The sequence below is a fragment of the Mchenga conophoros genome, linkage group LG18, assembly GCF_057382185.1.
Source record: "Mchenga conophoros isolate Kocher_MC1m ecotype Shallow Benthic linkage group LG18, M_conophoros_male_GT1.1, whole genome shotgun sequence".
NCBI classification, from domain to species: domain Eukaryota; kingdom Metazoa; phylum Chordata; class Actinopteri; order Cichliformes; family Cichlidae; genus Mchenga; species Mchenga conophoros.
In genome coordinates, this window is record NC_140543.1 from 8,662,261 (window position 1) to 8,679,578 (window position 17,318).

The 17,318-nt window shown below is 38.9% G+C and overlaps 1 protein-coding gene across 7 annotated transcripts in view; it reads right to left on the reverse strand.

Moving 5' to 3' along the window:
- LOC146553157 (rho GTPase-activating protein 12-like) overlaps positions 1 to 17,318 on the reverse strand; it is a 61,797-nt gene that overhangs the window by 37,235 nt on the left and 7,244 nt on the right. For all 7 annotated transcript variants that reach the window (XM_085253447.1, XM_085253441.1, XM_085253442.1 and 4 more), the window contains exon 2: positions 13,372 to 14,140. In XM_085253447.1, coding sequence (XP_085109573.1) covers positions 13,372 to 14,067 — 696 coding nt within the window. In that variant the 5' untranslated portion in view covers positions 14,068 to 14,140. The remainder of the gene's footprint in view (positions 1 to 13,371; positions 14,141 to 17,318) is intronic.

Genomic DNA, 17,318 nt, shown 5'->3' on the forward strand with positions numbered 1-17,318 from the left:
AATCAGATTAAGCTTGCATTTTAATAACCACCTGAATACAGTGAGCCAAACCGTCGACAAAGACAAGCTTCTGTGAAGTCACAGATAAAAGGTTTGTGTATAGGAAAATCCAGTTGTCCTTGGCGAAAAACTCCTCCTCCTTATTCTACTCAGAATACCAGCACTGGTGCTGAACCTGTATTACAGGTCTTGAATGCAAATGAACAAAACTGTGGATCACGTCTCTGACTTCTCAAACAGTTAACCTGAGCAAGGCACAAAAACCTGCTGGCAAAACCAGTTTGACAAAAACAAAGGGGGTTCACTGGTTTTTCTCTGAGGGACACAACATTATACATACAATGGGTGCTTTGGTGTATTACATCTGCTTTGTACTTATTATTGAAGACAGGAAGAGCAAAAGCAGGAGGGAAGCGCATACAGGTCTCCCAGAATAATCTACTAATCTAATCTGAAATGGAATTACTGCAGGAGCCCAGTATAAACAGGAAGTTAAGGAGCTTTTATCCTGCAGGAGAAGAGCTGACAGTGTGCAGCCAGTTCCCCAGAATGACCCTAGTCATTCTGTGTGTGTTCATTTATGTTTTATTAAGCAAAATTAAACAGGACATCCCACATATAAAGCAAATTTCTTTACAAATTGTTTATTTAGAAATGTGCAAGCCGACATTCATGAAATTCAAGTTCAGAGCATATGTATAAAACTGTATACAACTTGTGTATAAACTGTGACTGCTGGAAGAGTTACCAACACACACCTAGCACAGTCATCTGAGCAGTCAGCCAGTCATGCAGTTGCCCTTCGTAGTTCTAACTTGTTCCTAGCTTCGAAGTGCAAGATAAAATCATTCAGGATTAATTAATCAATCTTTGGACTGCACTTTAATAATGAAACTTGCTGATGACAGCAGATAAGCCTGATTTCAAGAAAAGATCTCTGAATTTCAATTACTAATTCTGCAACTCTCAGACAACTATGCCTACGCTACAAGCTGCTAACTCAGCTACGCCGAGGCATTTCAGCAAATACTTGCCTAAACCTGTCATAGGTACATCAGGTAAATAAGGAGGCCTTGAGCTATGAAGAGTTGTTCGAACCTGTCGAAATTCAAGTACATGATAACCAGGAAGAGGCACAGAGTATTTTTCTTTACCGGCAGTCTGGCTATTATGATGAACTGATAAGCTAAAAGATGTCTGGCTATTATTAAGCTGCTATTCTTTAAACCACCCTTTCTTTGTCAACCTCAAACAGCCAAATTTTTAAATTTCTCCAAAAAACTATTCATCTTTTGGCAGATTTATTTTTATTTTAAGGTTTGAATGATCAGGTTTCATTTTAGTCAGACAGCATTTTTTCCATCAAACCTTCATACTGACGTGGTTAAACAGAGCATCGTCAGGCTGTGTTTCAGTTGACTGCCTAAAAAAGCATTCCCATCCTCAAGAAACATGCAGGCATGCTCTTTTTCCTTTTACGGGGAAGAAATTATACTAGGTGCATGTCCCAACTTGTTTCATGAATTTGTCAAAGGTTTATATAACTACAAAATACAAAATAAGAACCCGATGCCACCAGCAATTTGCCATTTAAGTTCAAGCCAGGGTGACTGTAAGAAGACGGTTAACAATCAGCAGGGGCTCAACTGTGGAGCTTTGTGTAAGAGTTGAAAAAGAAACTCATTTGCCGAGAATACAGTGTCCCACTGACACATTAGAAACCCACTGTAGACTCTGAAGAGAAAGTACGTCTTTGTTGGTAAAGACTAAAGTCTGACTCCATTATCCGCATCTAAGCTTTAGCTGAAGAAACGCACTGTATATACAGCTACTGTATATGTGTGTTCTGTGAATAAGGAAATCTGGCAAAAAGTTATTATAAAAATTGCAATAAAGACATGAAATCTGGAAAAAAAAGAAGCCACAACTTCAAAAAAAACTGATAAATTGCAGAGGATGAAAAGGCCCTTAAACACATCTTATTGACAACTCCTGCACCTAGAGGCTTTCTTTCAGGGGGGTTTAAAAACAGGACAACGGCAGAGTTATAGACCTGTGAATCGGCAACTAAATGCGTGTTGTTTAAGATTATAGGCAGGGATGTTGATTCTTTTGCCATTCTGGGCTATGAAATGATGCTGTGGTGAACTACAAACTCGATGTTATTAAAATAAATAAAATCATAAAACTTTATATTTCTGTATCAGTCTAATTGGTTTATCTTTAAAAAAAAAAATTAACATTTCTTACAGTCACTTTATTTCTAGGACTTCTCCTAAATATAGCATGCAAGGGCTACATTTCCTCATAGACCCACGCTATATTAACCAGACTGAAGCTGGATGTATAGAACTATAAAATCATGTTCCCATGCTGCCAAGTTAATCATCTCTGACTCTGAGCTTTGCAGAGGGCAAAGTGCACACACAGGTGGTTCACTCTACTGGAAAGTCAGAAATTAATAGTGCAAGCAGTCCTCAGCCAAACAAGTACACATGGGTAGGGCCAAAAGCAAACCTTTATTTATATTGGACCAAGAGATTACATACCGTAGCGGCTCATTGTGGTTCGGTGGCTGCTCGGGTATACATGGTGGTTAGGAAATGACTGATCATCACATAAAGGAAAGGAAGTTTTAAAAGAACTGTCAAAGGTGTGTTCTGTCTTACTGTACACTTTGCTTTACTGAAGCCTCCCCTCACAGAGATAGAGAATCATTTATGTATAGTTTCAATAAATACTATTATGATGCCAACGTGAGAAGGCACGAAAGTTTAATCATCCTTTTGCTTAGTTGGGTATATCCCTAATTAGGAACTGTGCCATGTTAACATAATAATCTGATGTTGCAGTTGTGGAAGAGGTATACAGTTTCATGTGGCCAGGCAACCAGAACCCACCCACTGGCAAGTCCACTGGATAGATCTGCAGAGTGTGAAAGCTGCAGTGCAAGCTTTTAGTTTCTCATTTATTCTTCATAAAATACACTGCTATTCTAGGTGCAATGATGCCAGCATGACTACACGTGAGTGAAAACGTGAAAGTAGAAAAATAGTGTGGATCACAAATATTACTGCTTGTCAAAACTCTACATGTGAAAATGTGAATGTTAAAGATTTTTTTCTCACCTCAGGCTCTCCATCATCTTTGTTTTTTTTGTTTTTAAATGGATGTTGCATTAAATGTGAAAATTGTAAAATTTTCTGAAAGTCCATCTTTAAACCTAGTAAAGGAGACATTTTAGAGAGGTATTTATTTTCATATAGGTAAATATGTTGTAGTATTTGTGGTCTGAGAATTCATTTAATGCATGTTACAGTTACAAGGGGAAAAAATAAATAAATCTTAGCTGCTGATTGTAGCGTCTTGCATGCATGTTGTATTAAAGGTTTAGGGCAAAAAAACCAAAAACAACCCAAATCACCCACTACTCATGACAATCAATAAATGGCCAAAAATTATTATTTAAAAACATAAGATTAATAACTTTCTTACTAAGCATTGTTTGTTAAACTATCATTCTAAAATACAGCGCATCTATAATTGAATTACATGTCACAGGATACTCTGCCCTGTCTGCCACCCTCCTCCCTGTCCTCTCTGCCATCATCACTGCTGCCCCGAGCTCGTCTCACAAGCCAGCTGTCCAAACAAATGTTACGTAGCTGGCGCTTATGTAATGAAGCATACCAAGTGCTTAGTGCATCCTCTTAGCTATCCTGTCCCATGGCACCATCAGTTCCAACATCTCAGGATAAGACTGAACCTCCCCTGTGTCCCTTCCGGCTACTGAGTTTACTGGATCAGTGGGAGTAAAAAGCAGCTAGATTTTCACTAATCAATGGTATGGATTACTGTGAACACTCACACTGAGAGAATGGATAATAAACACAAATCTGCCCAAAGCTTGTGAGCTAAAGCTGCAAGATCACCTGCTTTGTGAATGGAAAGAAAAACAGAGCTGTGAATGAGAATGTATGATTATGCATATAACTGTAAGAAAATAAATCCTTGCATAAACAAGATAAAACTAAATAAATAACTAAATCACTATATACAGCAGCATGACTGATGACATTCAAAACAGGCAGCACTTCGCTTAAAGACAATTTACTCTTTGCAACAGACTCTGTAAATGCAGCAGTGCCTGCTGGCATGTGTGCTTCCTGCAACCCAAACAGCTTGATGCTTTATCAAGAGTTTCATTGCGCTAGTAATATGTGCGAGCATTAATCACTGCGCAACACATTACTTTGGTACAACAGAGTATAACACACTGCAGGCTATGCTGACTAGGCAAAAAATGTGCATGTAGTTTTACAAAAATTCTCTATTCAAGAGCATCCCCCTGCCAGTGTATGCACACATAAAGCGGCTGTCTTACCGTCTCATTCTCATCTGGGTACATACTGTCCTGTAGCTGAGTTGCCGCTGCAGAAGAATAAGTGTTGTAGCCGGCGTTGCTGATGAGAACAGTGATGGTGCAGAGAAAAGCAGCCGCCCCTGCCTATTCACCAACTCTCTGACTGACATGTCACTGTGGCAAACCAGATAATGTCACTCTGTGAGCACATACACAAACTCCAATTCACTCACACATCCTTACATAAAAAGACAGGGAGGGAGGGACAGAGAGAGAGAGAGAGCACACACACACACACAGCTTAGTGATGCTCGCTCTCCCTGCGCTTCCACGACACACGCCGCTTGACCTGCCCTCCCATAATGCCGCTCTGCACAACACAGGACATCGCAGCTGACATAATAACCAAACACACACAGAAACACATACATATCCAAATGAAGCTCCCAGAGGGATTAAGAAAAGCTCCATGAAGTGCGTGCACACAAACACACACACACACACTCTCTCTCTCTGTCTTCTGTTTCATCTGTCTCTCTAATCAAAGAAATACAGAGAATAGCAATGGTTTACATTGGATTATCCCTGAAAGTCAGTATCAAGGAGAGTATTTATACTTCGGGGAGAGTTGCATTTCTACAGTGTCTAACTTCAGTCATTCATTGCTCATCAGTCTACAGTATGATGTGGCAGAGAGCAGCTCTTGTACTAAGAAAAGCCTGATTTTGCATCAATGTGGAAGCTGCAAATACTCGCATCTTGGCTGTGAAATGTAACTCAACTCCTACAATTTTGATCAAATTCTTGTTACACAACTTTCCTAAACTAGACATCTGACTTTGTGAGAACTGTGGATGCACCAGTCTTTAATGCTGAGGTGACATGTCACCAGTATCGACTCCGGCTATGACTCTACACAATCACAGTATCATTTTTCAATGAAAAGGGACTTATGTTATCATCCATAAAACTTTAGAATAGGTGAAGGTTTTTAGTGCATCAGATTGGATACTGATGAGGCTTAAAATTAGGAACACAGCTTCTTTGACTGATAGGGGCTAACACAGGCCAATGCAGCTAACTGCAGCCAAGTCTCTGAATAACTGAGCTGGACCTCTTATGATGCTGGTCCCTTTTGGAGCATTTTAATTAAATTCTATAACAAACACTAGAACACAATGTGCTCCAGGTTTGATGAGTGAAATTCTACTGTACTTAGCACTAATTATTAGTTATCTATGTCCTAATGATGCAACCATCAGAGTTTATGAAGGTTTATGAATGCCTTCTCCTCCAAAAAAACCAGCAAAATTCACCCTCTAAAAGTCTCATAGCCAAGTAGCTCTCTCTGAAATCACTGGCTGTTAAAGACCCTTTGCAAATTATTCTAAATTAATGAGCTTGACAGCTTTATGGCAATATTGGATTTAAGTCACAAAATTTGTGAGTAAAAAAGTAATGATTTTTCAGTCTTCTTCTAATGTGTATAGGGATTTTTATAGAAAGAAGAAAAGAAAAAAACTTATACTGGAAATGCATTTTAAATTACTCAATGGCCTTACTGGAACCCTTTTTATGTTTCAAGTCGCAGGTTAAAGTTATTACTTTTAAATGTTTTAAATGTTAGTGAGAGGTAAGACTGCAGTGTATCAACATAAAAAGGTAAGTGGAAGCGGCCAAATCAGAGCTTTGAAGAGGCCCAGGTGAATCTGACTGAAGGCAAAGGTAACAGGATAGAAGAGTGTTAAAAAAAAACAGACAGAGACATAAATTAAGTGTGTAAAATCTGGCCTCGCCGTTGCTCTGTTACACAACAACCAAACACACTGCAAAGGGTCAGCTGCCAGACTGCCTGAAACTCTGTGGGTTTGTGTGTGTCCCAGGCTGAGAAGAGTACTATAAAGTCCTCAGGGCTGGTTCATAGCATCGGTGATGAGCATCCAAACTGACATCACAGCTATCTGCAGACTTAACCTTCTTTTTCTTCAGATGATCTGCTGTTTACTGGCTGAGAGTTTCCTGAAAGGCCACATCTGTGAAGTCATATTGAGGTTTGACTCCCATTAGAAATTAGTATCCTCAAGAAACACAGGGCAATAATTGCACCAAAGACACCTTTTTCATTAAATCATGCAAGCTAGGACTAGGACTAGTAATTTGGTGGGGAAAATGAGGTATAAGTTTCCTCTGTATGTATTTTTATGCATGCTGTATACTAAAAGCCCCTTTTTAGCTAAAAGCATGCAAGTGGCAGAGGTAGGTTTAGCCTCTCTAAACTGTGACAGGCAATGGACGATTCAATAAAACCCTCAGTTAATTGTTAATAAAAGAAGTATTATTGGTTGAAGCCATACTAAACAACCTGTCATTGAGCTACCAGTCATGTGGATGGCTGCATGGTGACCTAGATGTATGAGAAGTATGTTTCTGACAGAAGGTCAACTGTAATCCACTAACAATTTGGTAGGAAACATGATGGAGTATGATAAGGTTAAAAAAAAGAAAGGAACATACAGCAGAGGTCAGGGGAAAAACGGTGGAAAGTAGGTAAAAATAGCAAGCTCTTTTTTTTCAGGGAACCTCTCTCTCAACTTTAGTTCAGTAAAGGTAAGCAGATGCTGTAATTCAAGAGCTGTAAATCAGCAGTGAAAGTTTTTAAAAAAAAATATAATTTATTATAAAAAAAATTATTATTTTATTTATTATTTTAATCTGTTAATAGAAAAATATATTCTCCAGCAACTAATTCATGCTTTATTTAAAATCCTTACAAAGTAGAGCCCATTTTTTATTATGTTTCCATCTGGGGTCCTAACCCTGAAAACATTTGGGAACTGAAAGACTTTGGATCCTCCTGCCAACATTTGATATAATAAGCTTTTTTAATAAGGCAGAGAAAGAGATTTAACAGTAGTGCAGATGGCCTGGCTCCTATTAACAGATCTCTCAGACGCTGTGTGTGTGTGTGTGTGTGTGTGTGTGTGTGTGTGTGTGTGTGTGTACAAATTTGTCTGTTTGAATGTGTCTTTGCATAACTGAACAGAAACAGGAGTCCATGCTAATGAGAGTGCATAGACTGTGTGTGTGTGTTTCTGCTTGCGTAAGTGTGCGGAGAATGACTAAAATACTTGTTTCATGTGCTAAAGATGCACATCAATGTTCAACCACGTCATGTAGAAACAAGGTGTGACGGTGTAAAGACACACACTTGCCATCTCAACTTCCTGCCACACTAAGTAATCAAAGAAATGAGGAAGTCCTCCAATCAATCATCCTGCTGAGAGTCATTACAGGTTTTTAGTTGATTACAGCTGCCATTTAAGAACGATGGGAGTCTGCAGGGTTGAGTGGGTGTAATTGACTGTGACAATCAGAGGAGGGGGTACTGAAAGCTGGTAACTCTTAAATGTTACTTTTAAAAAGTGAGACAGCAAAAGAACAGCTGATTTACATAATTTTAAGACCTTCAGCAGAGTTTCTAGATTAAAGACACCATAAAAAGTTGCTGAAAAGTATATATATATATTTTAAAAGAGGTTCTAGTTTACATAAAGAGAAACACAAATGTTAAGAAGCACTAATGGAAACAAAACCCAGAGTTATAAATTAACTCCAAGACAATTGAACTAATTATTTGCATTTTATTAATGTTAACTGCTGGTCTTCAGATGTTACGCAGTCACCCAACCAACAGCCAGGCCTGCAGCAACACCCCTCTCTATTCTTCTGATAGAAAGTTGTAAACAAGCGAGATGGTAAGACAGACAGACGACAGCAATGCTAACCATTGTGGTTTTTCCGCTTTGATCAAGAAAATAACTGGCTGCATGTTATTGTGTAAGAATAAACTGGCAAATAATCCCTTAATTCAGACATTTCCAAAAAAATCTAACATTGACTGCTATACAAATGCCACAGATAACAGCAGCATTTAAAAATAATTCATTATCAAAGAATGTGATCAAATAACTAAAAGCTAATAACACAATAGCTAATAATAACACAGGCAATAACTGAGCTGCAATGTTTAACCACAATGTGTCAATGCATCACAGTCTATACCACACACACTTGATGTCCACTGACACAAAACAACATTTTGACTTTCAGCACATCCCTTTTCCTGCATTACAAAACTGCTTCATTGGTGGTGTGCGATTAACTTAATTTTATTATCAGTTACAATTTTGGATTTCACTGATCGTTGAAATAATATTATCGAGATGAAACTACGATTCGATGGCATTCTATTTTGCCTTCGTTTGTTTTACTTCACTCTTAGTGCTGTACACATTTATTTAATTTGAGTTTGAAGCATTATAAATTCCTGGAAACCCATTCAGTAAATTTAAAAAAAGGTTTTCAAACTCTGCAATCATATTAAATAATCATTACTTCAATATTCAGCAAAATAACTGGAAAAATGAGTTCTGCCATAATCAAGGAGCTCTAGTAGTCACTCTTATCTACTTGAGCTGCTACAAATACAGGATACAAATTAACACCCCTCACTGTCTTTTCACTAGAGAAGATGTCAGGGTGACCAGGCTGGACTAAAAAATGCTTTTAATATAGTAGACATATAGTATGTGCTTCAGTTTTTCCCCCACATGCTGACCGACGATCAAGATCCCGACGGAAGGTGGATGATGAAAGGCAACGGATGAGAGTGCAGTAAAGCAGCAAATTAAAAACACAGCAAGATCTGACAGCCATTATATTCAGTGGCAGGAGGGAAGCATCTCCTTCAGCGAATACAATGACCAATCCAGTGTTGCTAGAGGTTTTAACTGTATGCATGGAAGTACCGAGTGATATCTCAGCTGGAAACTGCGAGAAGGAATGGAATACTAATGCAGTGACAGGTCAGCGATGTTTTGCAAACATACCTGCATTGTTTCTCTTACTGCTCTAATAGTATTGCAGTACGTCACCTTTCAACTATGAGTTTCCGCTTTGGATGCAGTTGCTAGTGTAATATAAGGCAGTATGAGAATAGTTCTTTACCCTTGATTCTCTGAGATTAACTGAAAAAAGTTATTTTTTAACCAAACTAACAGTCAACCTTCTAGCCTCTGCTAACAAATGACATAAAGTGTAGGAAATGTTTATCTTGCAGTAATCAAACTGTGGCTTTGGAAAATGTTAGACACATAAAAGGCATATATGTAACTTCATCTCTCCCCCAACAAAGCATGCCTTTACTGTAAAGCACTTTAGAGAGATGTTTAATTAAAATTGGATGGTGCAACACAGCTAATAAGCTATTACAACAAAGGTCTGCACAGCCAAGGCAAATTGCTTTTGCACAACATCACACATTTATGTCATAGAAAATTTGCCTGGATTTCTTTCTCACTACTGAATTTCTCAAGCTTGCAAAATGTCGTTGTGATTCACTAGTCTTGGAGCAAACGCTCAAGTGACAGCTAGAGGAGTAAACTCTTCTTCTTGCAGATGAATGCATCTCTGAATACATCTGTACTATTTTGGACAGACAACATTCCCAAACTTCATTAAAAAAAACGTCCCTGCTGTCTGAGATAATGATGAACAGATGAAGTAATGATGAAATACTGCCAGTGGTTTAAAGGAGGACATGTGACAAAAGTAGTGACAAAGTGGGCCTTGGTGTCAGGTCGAGTACAGCAGATAAGTGTTTGGCACACTAACTACAACCTACTCAAGTAGCTTGTCAAAAGCTGGATGAACTGGGAATAAGAAACAGGACCTGGCAGCAGGACACAAACACACAGCTCTCCTTCCTGCATTCAGACTGCGGCTTTGGCTTTATATCCATTACTTCTTTCTTTATACTTTAAATTAAAGGCTGCAGGGAAGCAAAAAGGCGAATGGGCCCAGTACACTCTTCATCAATGAGTGAACGACACTACACGCCTGCAGGCGCAAGCCATACTTTGGTGTCATTGCGGTCAGTCATGCACCTCTTGATTTTTGTAACCTTACTTTTATGCTGCCGCGGCACTGCCAGGTTCAAGATACGAGTATGTGATCGTGTTGGTTTTTACTGTAACTGTAATGGTATATCAGTGCAGAAGATCAGAGAGTCAAATTATACAGAGAAAGATAACAGTTCTGAAAACCTCCTTACCTCCTGGAAAATGACTTTAATTCAGGTTTTGACTTCTTCTCTTCCTCCTATACCTGCTGATTTAGGCCAGTTTTGATTATGGCAATGCCACTGTTTACAAGCAACAACATGAGGGCTCTGCTTGTTTTAGGAAGTCCTAACTCAACCCAGAGTTTGTGTCACCAGCACCCTGCTGCCAGGACTGAGGAAAAAACAAACAAAACAAACCCACTAACACTGGATGAGTTTCACATCACCGGATTTATGTAGGAAGCGTCCACCTTCTGGCTTTCATGAGCTTTGCAGGCCTGAAGAATAGTCAATCACTGAATCATTACTATGTTATGGGTTGATAGATCACATTGATGACACTGGTTCTGGTCCATTATGAAAAGCCTACAATCACAGGAAGACACTACACCACAGAGCGAATCCAGATTTTCAGAGATAACACATCCTTATCAAGCAGCGGCAGTAAGTGAAGAACACCAGATCACATCTTTTCCTTCCAGTAGCGGGACGCCTCAGGCCACTTCTCTTGCCCTACATATTTTGGAAATATCGCTTTTGCATGTGCATGTGTCTTCAGAGCTTAACAGGGGAGCACATGATGAGTTAGGGGGGTCTGATCGCTACCACAGTGGTGGAAAGTTCTCAGGAGACATTCATCATGTCGTCACCTATAAAGCTGCCACTGCTGTTATGGTCACAACACACACGATACAATTTCCTCCTCGAGTGTCAGTTTCTGTTGTGCAAAGGTCTGTTCTCATAAGGAAGATATTTCAGGAATGATGCTGATGCAGTTTGCACAACAGTGGATACACTTTTTAATCTTGATTCTCACAACGAGCAAAAAGCCACCCTGAGCCTGCTTCTACTGGGAATGTTTTTCTATGAAAAGGAAGTTCTTTCTCCCTGCCAACACCAACTGCTATGAGACTGTCAATTGCAGCATAAAGTACATAGCAAGACGGCCAATGTTGTGAAAATCACTGAGACTGAGTTGTTGTATTTGCCCTAAGAAAGAGAAAATCACAGAGTTTACTGGCACACAAAGCCAGACTGGTTGTATACATAACCAAAATCAAGCTTGACTGCTTTGACCTTTGTCCTTCCATTTAAATACACACAGACACAATAACCAAGGAAGGAGATCTATTGAGAACTGGGCTGCATTCAGAAAATACATGGACTTGTAAAAAAGGACTTTCCTTCAGATAACCTTTTTACGCACAACATACTGAAACAATGCTTACGTCAGTGCGTGATGCATCATACTGAGATCCAAACCTATGAAACTACAGTTGACAGATTAACTAGATGACCTGTTGTAAAACAAATAAGTCATTTAGAAGACGTGACGTGTCAATGACAAAAAAATCCTACAATTGTCATTTTATTATCACAGGGAAGGTAAAGACAGTGTCTTTATTACTCAATACACGATCAAATGTGTTGCTCACGGGTTCAAGCCGAAACATGTGAGTTTCTTTCAGTGTTTTTATTGTACTTCTAATGATGGTGCTAATGAAGGAGCTGACTTTTGTGTATGTATAGTGCAAATAATAACTTAGAAATGGAAAATAAGAACAGGAAGAGAAGTTCAGCTGAACTCTGTTCATGGAACAGGAGATGTGTGTCTTTTAACTGGATATACCTGCAGTGCACGTTCAGCATAAAGGTGTGCGTGCGGCAAAAAAAAAAAAAAATACTATGAGTTTCCGCTTTGGATGCAGTGGCTAGTGTAATATAAGGCAGTATGAGAATAGTTCTTTACCCTTGATTCTCTGAGATTAACTGAAAAAAGTTATTTTTTAACCAAACTAACAGTCAACCTTCTAGCCTCTGCTAACAAATGACATAAAGTGTAGGAAATGTTTATCTTGTAGTAATCAAACTGTGGCTTTGGAAAATGTTAGACACATAAAAGGCAAAAAAAAAAAAAAGAGGGCAAAATTTTCTTTTGGGACTTGGTTTCGTCTTTAATTTTTGAAGCTATCAGAACACATTAAAGGTTTTGAACAAGTTTAAGTAATCCAGGACAGGTAAAGATTATTAGGTTATCCAAAATAAAGTTTAGAGGCAAAAATCAGCTGACACTGAACAAATTAATGTTAATGTTAGTCATTTGGGCATACCAACAGTTTAAAACTAAAACACTTTATGACCCATTTCTGTTTAACAGAATACTGGTCTGATTTTTTATCTGAAAACCGAATCTCTGTGCTGCACATGAATCATTTAGGCATTTAAACTTTCTGCGACCACAAGTCCACTCGGGTCAGAGTGATGTAAATTCATCACACTTTGGATAGTGACCAAGAAGGTCTGTGACAACGTCCAAGTGCCAGCCAGTTTTTTGTTATCATGTGACGTTGCACTGCAGTGCACCAATACACGTTGCTTTGTTTTTGTGCTTGAAGTGGAAAATAACAGGAATGCCTACTTAGCCATTATGTCGCCAGCTGCCCGTGTCTATGTCCACAACAGAGTATAAACGAGGGCTCAGATACTGCTCTGTAGCAGGGTGTGGCAGGTTCAGGTTCCCTTTTCAAGTTCTTCATAACACTTTATGAAGAAAGTAGGATAATTGATATACTAGCAAACCTAATAGCATCTGCTCAGAAATAGTCTGCATATATTAAACACTTGATGTGAAAAGTTTCACAAACACCTAAAATAACAAAAATAGTTGCTACATTCGTTCTAAGGCCGTAATCAAGGAACAAGAAACAAAAGTTGCTCTGGATCTGATATATCCAATATGTGAGTATTGGCTATAATTTAATAAAAGTGAAACAAAAGTCCTATTCCACAATGTCCCCCCCCCCAAAATTCTTGTATACATCACCGCCAACATTAACAGTAACACACACACACACACGCACACACGCACAAAAAGCTTTGATGTTACCTGGAGATGTTCAGTGGAAGAGCTGCTCAGTTCGTCTCCAGACTCAGAGTCATTTGTACGTCTATCTTCACCCGCAGAGTCACAGTACTGGGTGGTGTCCACGTCCAGTGGCGCTCTGACCAGTTCTGGGGATCTGGCTCGACTGCGGGGCAGGGTGCTGGACCCACCTTTGTAAGGGGGTGGTGGGACACCACCATGGAGAGCTTCAGCGAGAGCTTTGTCATGGTCAGTGGGAAAGGTGGGGGCATGATGGTGGTTATTGTCCCTGCGCTGAATCGGGGGAGTGAATTTAGCCGTGTTTCCAGTTTGTGCTGAAGGGGAGCGCTGATAGTTGGACTCATTTCTGTGAAGGTTCTCAGCGGGATGATTGTTGAGTCCCAGATCCAGATTGTTTGGTTTTACCCAGCGTGCACCTGCACTTTGTGAAGATGGATTACCAGTAGCACTCGGAAGATGGAGGATTGGTTTAGGGGGTGGCATGAGGGCTTTGCGGACTTCTCGGACATATTGAGCAGGTACATAAAAAGCTTTAGACGCCTCCTCTTTTTTCACCTGCCACCAATCCTCATTACTTTTCTTGACTAGCATGTAGCATTCCCCCTGCTGGATCTTAATGAGCCGGTCTTTAAACTTATACTCATAGTCGTATTCTACCTCGATGTAGATCTGGCCCGGGGCAATAGGCAGATCTGCCATGATGCCTCTTACTATCCACCAGGCTGTTCACCCCAAAAGAAAAATATTTATTACCATGTCTTCATCAGTAGACCTTTGAAAAAACAAAGAGAATATATTAAATATACATTTAATTTCAGTGTGAATAACTCTGCTATTGTACTTATTATATATACACCTCGGGTGCCACAATGTTCTAATGTTCCAGTATGTATAACATCTAACTAAGTTATCACCTGTGAAGTTTTTCCATTTTTCCCCAAAGATTTAAATTAATTATTAAATAACAATGTCAATAAGGAGCATCTCTGCAAAATACTTTATAACCTTTAAATGGAGTAATATAATCATAATCTCAGTTGTCTCATTAGTGAGTTTTTTTTCCTGAAAATGTACTCTGTCCACTCTCTTGGACTGCAGCTTAACAAAGTCTATGTGGCAGCAACTAGCAGCTATAGTCCAAGGTGGTGGAGTTAGACTTAAGTCTTTCTGGAGAGGCAGCCAAACAATTTCTGGGACCACCATTACAGGGACCTGCCCGCAGAGGTGGTAGACTTTCTCACCAAATATAATGTGGCATACCTAAATATTCCTGATTGTGCCACCTAATTAAAGTGTATGTATAGAGAAACGCTCTTCTTATTACTTACTTTTTCTGTATTAGTAACCTTTGAAACAATAAAATGAATAAAAACTTTGAATGGCTTTCTAACTAAAGGTATCGTATGCATTTCTTTTTAAATTGTCATTAAAACAACATGTTTTCAACTAACAATTTTAAGGAAAAATGAAAAGTTGTGTTTTTATGTATGAGAGAAAATAACTTGAAGAAATAAGCTTAAATCAAAACTAACAATGAACATTAAAACCATAAAAAAAAAAATCTTGAGGTATAGTTAAGTCAGAAAATACTTATTCCCTTCTCCTCTCATTTAATCAAAATAAAGACAAAAATAAAAATGCCATTGAAAGCCTGAAACTCACATGCTAACCCAATCAGAACAAACAAATAAGATATAAACTGAGAAGATTTAATCCTCTTCAAGGGTGAATGTACCGTCCAGCTCAGAGCTTCAAAGCCGCACGTAAGATAAGACGGAAGAAGTGGAGACAGTAACATGAGTCACGCTGCTTTCTCCCACTTACTGTGTTTTTATGTCTTACTCTATTTCTTCCTCCTTACTAAGGACAGCTTGTCCAGCAGCTATTAGGGCATCTTGGATTAGCTAAGTCACACACATAGTTTCCTGTTGAAGTCACACGCATGTGCGCACACTCTCTTACACAATGATGTGATGCTGTACGCCAATATGATTTATTTAATGGAGTCAAGGCTTATATTAAAAGAAACATCTTATCAATAGTGAACTTCGTGGCCAACCTTGAGTTAAACAATAATACACCAAAACTATTAGATTAAATAAAATTAGTGTTTCCTGGTTGGACTTTACTGCTTCAGGGTATGACTGAGCATGGCCTATTTTGATAGAAAGAGGTACCTCAGCTGTTTAGATTTTCAAATTAACAGGAAAATAAATATATTATGATCAAATAAGTTTAATAGTTCAAAGAAACTACAATCTTAGGCTACCCTCAAGTCAACTCTCACTACAAAAAGAGATTTAGTCTCAGCTCTCTCTTTCTGCCTCCGGTACATGACAAAAATGACTTCTAAAGTTCTGACTAGTCACTTTAGGAGACAAGTGTCAGCTGAATGCCTCATGTACAATGTAAAAATGCAATAACTACAATGACAAATTGTTGCAGACTGCACAAATTTACTAGGTCACAAATATTCAACTGGGTATAATGTTTCTCAAATGTTGGCAAACTTGATAAAGCAAAGAGACATTTAGAGACCTATAAACTTTAAGCTATCCCAGCTGCCACGGGACAACGACCGGGGTACGCCCTGGGCAGGTCGCCAATCTATCACTGAAAGACAGACAACCATTCACCATCAATTAGACTAACACGCAGTTCTTTTATGAGAAGAAAGACGATCTATTCTTTTTGTAATTTTCTTTATATTTTAAGCAAAAATGCCAGTCACTTACACAAAACTAACACTTGAAAGAAAAGGAATATAGATTTTATTTTTAAAACTCCAACTTTTTTTTTTTTGCTTTTGAAACTTTAGATCTGCACATAAACTAAGCCTGAGCTTGGTAACTGATGAAAAGAAACAAGATACCAATCAGTTGTATCTCTGGTAATAATTAAAATACTAAAGCCACTGGGACCTCAGTGTTTATATTTGCAGTATTAAATAAAGTATGAAAAAAAAATCATCGCAACTCATTCCTTCCTGTTTAATGAAATAGTCCAAATCAAATTAGTCTACTGTCCCAAGGCATCCAAAACCACGAGGTGGTTAAAGGACCTGTAATGTCAGCCGTGAAACAATTTCAAACAAAGTGCGATAGTCAAGCAGACTCACTTGACGACGATACAGGCTACTGCAGAATGAGCAGCAGGATATTACAATGACAGTCATAACTGCAATCCTACAAAATTATCAGTGAGTTACATCATTATCAAACCAAGAATATGCCTCCAAAGACAAAGAGTGCATTGTTGCTATTTTTTAACCCAGCAGCACTAATTTCTCTTCAGTATCAAAGTCCTATGGTCCCTGTAAGCCACTGGGGCAGTTAAGGAAATGTCGTTAAACTAACGACACCCTCCACAAACACACGCGCGCGTGCACACACACACTCACAAAAGAAAAACAAAAAGCACACATACATACCAAGAAAAAAGAAGGTGGGGAGAAATGTGCATCTCTACAATAGTAACCAACACACTTCTGTGTGTTTCCTCTCGTCTTGAGTTCATGATGAATGATGAGCATCGCTGCACAACACATGCAGATTCACTTAAGAGACACCCATGATCCATGAAACTATAGCGAGGCCACCATCTGCAGCTGGTGATATAACCCCACGAATTCTGTGAAAACATTGGAATGGGCACCAGACAAAGCGCACAACAAATAGTGGTCACTGTGAAGACTGTTGTGGTTGTACGAGTGTCCTGAGAATGCTTAATGAGCATATCCCCACACACATTAACCAGCATGAGCTACGCTATTTTAAAACCACTTGATTAATCAAAAAGTAGTTTCCACTGGGTGTCACCATTAAAGCTGCAGCTGAACATTAAATGCGCGGTTGGCAGCTATTACCTAATAATAGCATTGCGCTTCTGTTTACCTTCAGTCGTGCATTAGCTTAATAAATATCTGTGATTAGGCGAGCAGCGCTGGGATT